We start from the raw sequence: 10,173 nt of genomic DNA, 5'->3' as shown, positions 1-10,173 counted from the left end.
ACTACCACAGGAGAACTATGCTTCAGGGAGAGGTGGTTTGTGTTAACAGGAAGTTTGTGTTAAATTGGAAAATGTCTCTTCAGCCGCATTTCCAAAATCCCTTACAAATCCTTTGGAACCTTGGTTGGTGGCAGTAGTGGCAGTGGGGCTTAGCTGGTGAGCTTTGGGGCTAGTGGGCAGATGTGAGGCCATGATGGAAACTGACCCCAAAACTGTTCTAAAGCTTTCACCCACTGATAGATGTGGCCATGGAGGCCTCTCCCTGCACCCCCCCCCTTTTTAATGTTTTTATTTTTGGGAGAGAAAGAGAGAGCACCCTCGAGCGAGAGGGTGAGGGGCAGAGAGAGGGAGATACAGAATCCAAAGCAGGCTCCAGACTCTGAGCTGTCAGCAGAGCCCAAGGCAGGGCTTGAACCCATGAGCCCAAGTTGGACGCTCAACTGACTGAGCCACCCAGGCATCCCTCTCCCTGTCCCTTGTAACCAGCCACCCCAGATGACCTTCCTAGGCACCTGTAATAATCAACATCCATTTTTACCCCAAAACTCTCAAGTTTTTATAGGGCCTGTTTTTCATAACCTGACACCAACATCTTTACTTTCCAGTAAATCCTCAAGATGCCCCGACTGTTCTGACCCTTCCCCTGATCCACAAGCCCACCTGTGTGTCACTTCAGCTGACATTCATCCGTCCTGCCCTGCACTTAGCTCTGGACATAAACATTTACCTCTTATGTAGTATTTGGCATAGGGACTTCTTTCAAAAAGTAAGCTCAATGCCCAACATGGGGCTTGAACCCAAGACCCTGAGAGCCAGCTGGGTGGCCTGCATATGGACTTTTAAAGCTTAGCTTTGGTTTTGTTTTCCTACTTAGACTGTGAAGTTCTTGAAGGCAAATCTTGAGGCTTCTGTTTCCCAGAGCACTTAACACCGATCCCTGAACAGCTAATCAATGATTATTGGCCGGCAGTAGCCAATCTACCAGGGGAGGGGGGAGGGTGCTGGCCAGCAGCAAAAGAGCTGCCTCCAACAGCCTGTTTTTATCCACGGGCTATGACTCTACTTTGTAGAATCTTTGGGTTTTCCCAGAGTCCATGGGTGATCTTGGAGAACACATCCTAGGACTAATTGAAATCATGAGGGAGAGGGTTGGCAAGGAGCCCCAGCTGAAAAAGTAACATTTAAGGGCCAGAAAATCACCAGGGCTATAATGGAAACCCATCTGCTTGCTTGCTGGCTTGGGTGGGAAACAGAAAGGCCGGGAGCTACTAACATTTCACAGTGGAATCCAGGTTAAACAATCACAAGGCGTGTGAACACGGGCAAACCACTTGACATCACTTGAGCCAGCAGAAAAATTGGATAAAAAGCAATCTTTGGCTAGGCAGCCAAGGCCGCACTGAAACAGCTTCCCCAAACACCACCTCTTTCTGCCAAGGCAAGCTTCTACTCATTGGTGCTTCAGAATACAAAGCTCATCTCCCAAAACTAAATGTTAAGTGCACATTGGGAGTTGCTGTCGGCTGCCACCTTGTGGTCCAAATTACAACTGCCTATCAAGACTGAAATGGATGGCTACCAGCACAAAACCACTCCAGGAATTTTAAATGTTTACATCTCTTTAAAAAGTTCCTTTCTCTGGAGAGAGAATCCCAAGCAGGCTCTGCACCATCAGCACCCACCGAGAGATCATGACCCGAGCCGAAATCAAGAGTTGGACACTTAATTGAGCCACCCAGGCACACCCTTTCAGGATTTCAAGGTTACAAATCTCACTTGGCTAATTATTGTCCAAATCCACACAATGCTTGGCCTGTAGTAGCTCATAAATACGACTCCCAAGTGTCCACACCCCCTTAAGGTCCACTATTAGTTACCAGTTCTGCTGACTGAAAAACCTTACCTCGATGGGTGGGCACGTCCAGAGTTGCTAGTTGGCCCAGAGCTGCTGCCTCAAACACTTGGGACTCTGTGCCGTGTGCTCACTGCATCCGTCGTCAGTTGTGGTTCCACCTGCAAGCCAAGCCAGCATCTCACCCAGCAAACCTGTCTGCAGTATTGTCCCCTTTCACAGGTTGCACCTTCACGGCCCCTGCCCAACACCGAGCCAGCCACATTGCAGTGCAGGGCCAGACATGGTCCCCAAAAAGCCCTCTTGGTACCAAGATGGCACTTGGCCCTGTTGGAGAACATTGCCGCTCTTATCCATTTACTCATGTCATATGCAGGGTCACCACTTTCAAAGGCTCTAAAAGACTGGACAGTGTTTCCTCCTTGAAGGAGCCCTGCAAGAGCAAGAGCTCCAACTGCGGTTATTCTGATTACGTAAAGACCAAAAACTCCCAGGGGTCTTCATATTGCTGGCAGTCTCTTTCAGAGGATTTTGTGCAATCTTGACGCAGTTTTCTCCCGATTTCTCCTAAGCTTCGAGAAGGTTGAGATTCGTTAATTCCAGGGCTAACAAAACAGCTACCTTCCTGCCAGAGCAGCACCAGCATGGCCCCGTCTAGTGAAGATGCCAACTTTCCAACTACCCCCCAGTATGGTAACCACGCTGGATGGGACTCAACAGGGGAGCACGTGCTGCAACAGACGGCCCGTGTCTCAGCCAAGTACTGCAGCTGTAACAGCCACAAGTGATGCCACCCTGGATGAAGACAACTCTTTAAACCTATACTGTCTTGCCCCATTTACACTCTGATCCTTATATCATTCCTGTTCAGCCCACAGAATGCAAACCAAACAGGACACACAAGATTAACTTTTTTCTGGCTACAGATTTATTCAACACAAAACAATCTCCAACTTTACTGAGGTGGCTGACCACGTCCACGACCAAATCCGCCTCTCTGCAAGAGAAAACATATGACATCAATATTAGCAGGATGCCACACAGGCCTCATTATCCAACGTAAGGGCTCAAGACTTCAAGCCGTAACTCCCAGCCCTGCTCTTTACTAGCTACAAGGCCACCTCCTAGGCCTGTTTCCACATTTGTAAAATGGGAATATGGAAACCCATTCAAGAGTGTGCTCCAATCACACACACACACACAGAAGCACCCCCAGCACGGGACAGCTGTGGCCTCAACAGTGATATGCCAGCACCTGCCCCGAGCACTTTACCTAGATCAATTAATCTCACAAGTACTCGCGACAGCTAAGACCATCACCTCTATTTTAAGGATGAGGAAACAGGCATGGAGGGAATATGCCCAATATCACACCACCAAAAGGAAGATGAAGGACCTGATTCCACACCATCTTGGTCCTGGAACCCAATCTCCAGTTTGTAGTTCTTAACTGTAAGTTTTAGTTCACAAAACTACTTACGGCAGTTAGAATTATGATGCTCATCAATGAAGAAATCACTATGCTCTATGTCGTATTGATTTGGGGTCTTACGGTTTCAGTAACTTACATACTTATAGAAGTTTGTATGCTGTATCTTAATGTAAAAACCTGGTTCATATTTCTCTGGGAGGGGGCTCCACTGCAACAAGGGGTGGGACCCACGACACTACACCGTATCCCCAGAACTTGCAGACACCCAGGGCAGAGGCCAGAACAATGACTGCCTATCTACGGAGAGCAAACAGGGGGATACTCACAAACTGGAATTCAGTTGCTGACCCAGCCCCGGCCTCAGCTTTCTTGTCGGCACCAGCTGGAACAAGAAACATCACTTTAGAACCATCAGATGAGGTGATCTACTACAGACCAAGGGAAGCCATTTCAACAATTGTACACCATGAAGTGCAGGTAAATTATACCCAATGGTGAATCACTTCTGCCCCGTCCCTCTCCTGTGGCAGCTTTCCTTATGTCATCCTTCAGAACTCACGGTCCAAACTACCGCCTCCTCCAGGAAGGCTGCCCAGACCACCAAGTCTGAATTATGTGCCCTTCAATATAGGCCCCCACTTCCCATCGAGTTACTTACATCCTTCAGATCAGCACCTAGCTTACAGACACAGTGCAATAAAGAAGGAAGAGATAAAGAACATAAAGGCTCACAGAAGGAAAAAGTAACTTCATTATGACCACAGTAAAGAACAAAGATGAAAAGATCCGGTGCTGCCCTGTCCTGTGTGGCAGCCACTGGTCCAAACTGAGGTGTGTGCAGAATACATCAGACTTAAAGACTTGAGAGAGTGCAAAACAATGTTTATACAGATTACATGTTAAAATAGCACCGTATTTTATTTTTCTTAAAATTTTAGTTTGAGAGCAAGAGAGAATCTCAAGGAGGTGCCATGCTGTTGGCACAGAGCCCAATGCAGGTCTCAATCTCATGAACCATGAGATCATTTACATGAGCCAAAACCAAGAGTCAGACGCTTAACTGACTGAGCCACCCAGGTGCCCCTAAAATAACATTTTTAAAAATACTGGATTTGGGGTACGTGGCTGGCTCAATCAGTAGAGCACACAACTCAATCTCAGGGTTGTAGGTCGGAGCCCCACGTCGGATATAGAGCTTAAAAAATAAACAAATAAAATCTTGCTTTTCTCCCCTCACTCCCCCGCCCCTTTGACAAGCAAGCTATCATGTTCCCAATGCTGTACTTTTGTTCATGTTGCTCTCACCCGAAATGCTCATTCCCACTCAAACTGGGGCTCAGGCCCAACCTCACATCCTCTGGAGAACTACTCCAATTCCCCATGTGATGTGACTTTTTAAAATATTTTTTTTAATGTTTATTTATTTTTGAGACAGAGAGAGACAGAGCATGAACGGGGGAGGGTCAGAGAGAGAGAGAGGGAGACACAGAACCTGAAGCAGGCTCCAGGCTCTGAGCCATCAGCACAGAGCCCAACACGGGGCTCGAACTCCTGGACCGCGAGATCACGACCTGAGCGGAAGTCAGAAGCTCAACCAACTGAGCCACCCAGGTGCCCGGTGATGTGACATCTAATAAGAGCAACCATTAACTTTCTCTGAACTAGGGGCTGAAGAAATTCTTTCTTACTATCCAGTAAATTCAGATCAGGTGCTCATGTCTATTTCTTTTATGAAGAATCAGGAACCAGGACACGAGGCAGGTATGTGTGGAAAAAGCTGACGAAAATTCCTTTATAACCTTTCGTATTACAATTAACTGCTTCTCAACAAAGATAAGGACTCTTTAAGTGGCCCACAAAGCTATGAGACCCTACACCCTCATCTGACTCTCCTGTCTTCTGTGGTTTAGACAAGCCAGACCAGGTGCCTTAATGCTCACCCCACAGAGAGCTACTGGCTGACTCCCCATACCTCCTTCAGATGTTTGCTTAAATCTCACTTCTGTGACTGAAAACCCTATTGAAAACTGCACCATCCCCCTGCTTTATTTTTCCCTGAAGCATCCACACCAGAGGCAGACTATATACTCATTTTTGCTTACCAGTCTCCTACTACTAAAATGCAATTTCAGTGAGAAAGACCCTTTATCTGTTACGTATGCTACTGTCTCTCCAGCTCCTACAACAGTGCCCGGTACGTCACAGAAATATATATATATTGGTTGAATGAACAAACACCTGTTATTCCAAGACAATGCAAACACCTATTTAAAGACAAGGTTTTGAACCATTTTTGCAAGAAGAAGCAAAAGACAATTTGAATGGGCCCTGCCTGCAAGGAGATTGCGACACAGGAACACAACCACCAACTAACAAAAGCACGTTGCTTTCTGGAAAAGTTTTCAGTTTTGCTCTACTTAAGGTCTTCAATAAAGTCTTCCCTGTCCCCAGTGAAAAGGCCTTTTCCCCTAATCCCATCTATCCAATCCCAGCACAAGGCAAGAAACATAAAGGACTCCAGCTAAAGATGACCTAAAGATTGAAACCAAGAATCTTTCCTAGTCACCTTGGCATTTTCGAGGGCTGAGCCCCAGCCAAGGTGACTGAGAATCCAGAGATCCCACCCCAATACACCGATACAGGTGATGCATTACTCACGGGGCACAGCGCTTCGTCTGTAGGTGTCTCTGTCAGCTTCCCCTCGTGTGAGTCTTGCAGGCCGCTCTCCTTCCAGACCTAGAGAAATGAAACCACACTGTGAACACAGAGCCATGTGGGAACTCTGTTGCCTCCAGGCCAAGAAAAGTGAAATTGCTCTCCTGTTCTCACTGGCAACTTAGTTACGATGAGTTCAAGGGGACAGAACTGACACAGAACTACTGGCCAGAAGTTTTGTCATCACTGACACTGGCTCCTCAAATGTGATGGAGAAAACTCACAATTAAAATGCCACCCATCTGCAAAAGTATTGCTTTCTTCTACTGCACTTCTCAACACAGATACACATCTTCCAAATACTTGGCAAATTAAGCAATCCGACCATTTCTACAAATCTCTGAAGAGCCAAAATTTTGAACTTGACCCATCTCTAAAGTGGAAAATCTCCTGTGCAAATGGGAAAGGAGGTGCTGAAAGCCCCACCTCCAACAGTCAGCATATAAATATACAGGCCACCAAGAACCCTTTAGTCCCTGGGCTGTGGGATATATGTTAAGGCAGATTAACTTATTTCAGAGTTTCTTTATTTTGAGAGAATGAGAGAGACAGAGAGAGAATGAATATGAATGAATAAATATTCCAAGCAGGCTCTGCACCAGCAGCACAGAGCCCAGTGCAGTTGGTGAACTCACCAACTGGGAGATCATGACCTTAGTAGAAACCAAGAGTCAGATGCTTAACTGAGCCACCCAGATGCCCCTACGCAGATTTAAAAGGTACTTTTAAAACATTCTCCAAAACACTAGAAGTTAATCTCATTCTCTCTACCCAGCACCCTAGAACTTTACCTAGAATCCATGATTAGAATATAGACTATAATTGATCTGAAACACGTCTGAACTGCAGGGATCTACCCAGACACAATTTCTTTTCATAAACTAAGAGTATAGTACAGTAAATACAGAGGCACCTCTAACCTCCACATTGTTCCAAAGGTCAAGTGTATTTTTTTTTTTTAAGTACAAGAAGTAAGACTGAACCTGTAGTGAGTGGCTAAAATACATGCCAGGTCTCATTTATGCCAACTAAATCAGAATCTGTGGGGGCACAGACTGTTCTTCCCCCCCGCCGGGGATTCCAAGATACAGCAGAGAACCTTTGCTCTACTGATACATAATCCCACGTAACCACCAGAATCCCCTAGGGAACGTTCACAAAAAATAGATTCCTGAGTGCTAAGAAGTCTCTCGCCAGGGGAACCTGGACAGTGTGGTGATTATCTGGTTTTAGGACACTGCACCTCATTACCCAAGCCCACAAACTGCTCCTCCCACAAAATTCCTATGACAAGTTCTTCCATAACCTAAGGAAAGAAAATCATAACCTTGACAAAACACAACTGTGAGCCAGCAGTGATCCCCCGCCAGAAGGTAATTCACCACCCTTCTCACCAGCACATCCTTTCACACTATGATTAGGAGTTTGAGTTTTGATTATTTTAATTTTTTTTAAACGTTTATTTATTTTTGAGACAGAGCATGAACGGGGGAGGGGCAGAGAGAGAGGGAGACAGAATTGGAAGCAGGCTCCAGGCTCCGAGTCATCAGCCCAGAGCCCGATGCGGGGCTCGAACTCACGGACAGCGAAATCGTGACCTGAGCCGAAGTCGGACGCTCAACCGACTGAGCCGCCCAGGCGCCCCAGTTTTGATTATTTTAAATCAAATCAACCAGAGCCCAACATGGGGCTCGAACTCTGAACAGTGAGATCGTGACCTAGGCCCAAGTAGGATGCTTAACCGACTGAGCCACACAGGCACCCCTTGATTATTTTTGCTCCCATTGCCAAGAGACTGTAAATAAACTCTCCATTTCTTTCACATGTGGTAAACAGCTTTGTTCTGGACTTTTGGAGACCGGCACAATCTCTGTCCTGGAAAAGTTATTGCATGCTCTACCACATGTGCCTGGCCACAGACTATATTCTGTTTAATGGCATCACCTGGAATGGCCTGAAGACCTGGCATGATTGCAGTTCCATTACGAGTCCTACGCCAGGGGACAAAGGTTCCAGGACTTGGCCCACGGTCCAGCTGACACCAATGGTGTATTATAAGAGCCCTTTTGCTCCCCACCGTTTCACATATACCCTTCCTCTGAGAGAGAGAGAGAGCAACTTCAGGGCAGGCCTTCATGTGGGCAACATACCTTTGGGCCGCGGCCTGCCGGTCTCAGGACGGCTGCGACGCAGAGTGGCAGGCACGATCTCAGGGGGCAGGTGGAGGTAATCACGAAGATACTGGATACCCTCGTTGGTAAGGTACCAATAGAAATGTCTCCAGGCAAACTGTTCCTTTACGTAGCCTCGTGATTTGAGAGACTGTAAAACAGAAAACAACTGTCAAGATGCAACTAGAGACCCGAATCTAGAAACTTGGTGCAAAAGGAAGCTAAATTACGTAGACAAGCTTTCAGGATGTATCTACCTCAGCGCCCTTCAAGGCAGCAAGCAGCTCTGGCTGTCCTGACCTCTCCTTGGAATCTGCCTCCAACATTTAGTGGAAAATCCCTCCATCTGCACCCCACTCCAGCAGCCCCCAGGCTACCTGCATGGCTTTCATGACGTGAAGATTGGGCACATTCTTGTCTGCCAGCTCAGGATGTTTAGGCATGTGGACATCCTTCTTGGCCACCATCACTCCCTCCTTGAAAAGGAGTTCATAAATGGCAATTCGGTTCTTCTTGGGCATCAACATCTAGAAGGAAGTGATCCATCAAGAGCATTTCTGGGCAAAATAGCCAGGGTCCAGCAACAAAGTTCGTGACCCCAAAACGATCACACAAAATTATCGTCCAGTGGGTTGAAATCTCAAACCACGCACTTGAAAATATGCAGGAAAGAGAAGTTCAAACTCCTCAAAACTGACACCCGCCAGTTACCCGCCTCCACCTGCCAAAAACGCTCGAGGAAGAAGGTGCCGCGACGTTTGGGCAAAACAGATGTGGGGTGGCCCTTCGCGCCAGACTTCATTCTCACACTCACGGAAGCATAATGGGGGGCGCAAACCCTGTACTCTCGGCAGTATTTGGGGGGTATTTGGGGAACTGTACCTAGCGCGGAACGGCGAGGCATGCTTTCAGGGACGCAGGACCCCAAACCGAAGGGCCAAGGCCTTCCCTCCCTCATCTCCTACCACTCTTCCACTAGAGCTACAAGGCCGGGCAAGGAGGGAGCCCGGAGGAAACAATTCAGGATCGAAACAAAAACGGGCAAGAGGAGCACAGTGTCCTCAAACTCGCCATTAGGGTCGCCGCGACACAAGGGCTTCCATCCCCCCCTCCTCAGCCTCCGCAAACGGGACGCCAATCTTCTTTCAGCGCCCCACTACCCGCCAAAGAGCGCCCGCGGCCCCTCTCACGACTCAGAAATAGACGCGCGGGAAGCAGGAGAGTGGCCCCTCCGCCCCGACTGCGGGGCGGAGCGGCGACTACGACAACTGGATGGCCAGGATGGAAGCCGATGGAACCCGCACCACGGAGAAACTCACCTCTGCAGCTACTACGTCCGGGACCGGGGCCGAAAAGAAGGGGCATGCGCGGCGCGGCGTCTCTTCCGGGCGGACGTGCCCCGCCCCCTGCGAGGACCCGCGGGCTGCCTGGGGTGGCCTCGGCGGTGCCTGAGGGACTGGTTGGCTCTTTGCGGCTCGGAACCTCGACCGCCTGGGGGCCTCCACGCACGTGGGAGCCGACGCCGGAGCTTGTGAGCCTGCGTGTTTTGTCGGAAAATGATCCCTTTTATGCTTGCGCAGTGCCTTCAGAAATATGCTAATTCTTTATTTCCCACCGATAATTTAACTTCTTATTGTGGAAGTAATACATGTTTTTTGAGCAGGTAGAGAACAATTAACAATAGTATAAGAATAAATACAGAATCCCATGAGCTAAAGGTAATGACTATTGACATTTTGGTATGTATGCTTCTACACTCAAACGCACCCAAGCAAGTATGTAGATAGATAGATAGATAGCAACAATGGGATGTCTTGTATGTACATTATGTAAGATATGGTGGTGACCTGTGTTTTTCTGCTTATCACACATCATGAATCTCTTTTCATGTAATTGAGGGGAGTCCACTGGTGGATAGTTGAATCAACATTGTGGGTTTTTTATTGTTGTTTTCTTTTTTCTTTTTTTTCTTTTTGAGAGAGAAGAGGGCCCAAGGGAACAAG

At 47.7% G+C, this 10,173-nt stretch overlaps 1 protein-coding gene across 1 annotated transcript; it reads right to left on the bottom strand.

Annotated features, from left to right (window-relative positions):
• Positions 1–2,757: 2,757 nt before the first annotated feature.
• Positions 2,758–9,561, bottom strand: RPS10 (ribosomal protein S10). The gene is made up of 6 exons (XM_047102608.1): positions 9,490–9,561; positions 8,548–8,697; positions 8,150–8,321; positions 5,943–6,020; positions 3,611–3,666; positions 2,758–2,849 (listed from the first exon to the last, which is right to left on the bottom strand). The coding sequence occupies exons 2-6, from the start codon at positions 8,695–8,697 to the stop codon at positions 2,808–2,810; spliced, it is 498 nt and encodes a 165-aa protein (XP_046958564.1). The 5' UTR covers positions 9,490–9,561; the 3' UTR covers positions 2,758–2,807.
• Between the last annotated feature and the right edge of the window lie 612 nt (positions 9,562–10,173).

Source organism: Lynx rufus, unplaced genomic scaffold (assembly GCF_022079265.1).
Source record: "Lynx rufus isolate CCGP_SWC_20201006 ecotype Redwood Valley unplaced genomic scaffold, mLynRuf1.p SCAF_6, whole genome shotgun sequence".
In the NCBI taxonomy this organism is placed as follows: Eukaryota; Metazoa; Chordata; class Mammalia; order Carnivora; family Felidae; genus Lynx; species Lynx rufus.
The sequence above is the reverse complement of the archived record's forward strand: the minus strand, read 5'-3'. Positions and strand labels throughout refer to the sequence as shown.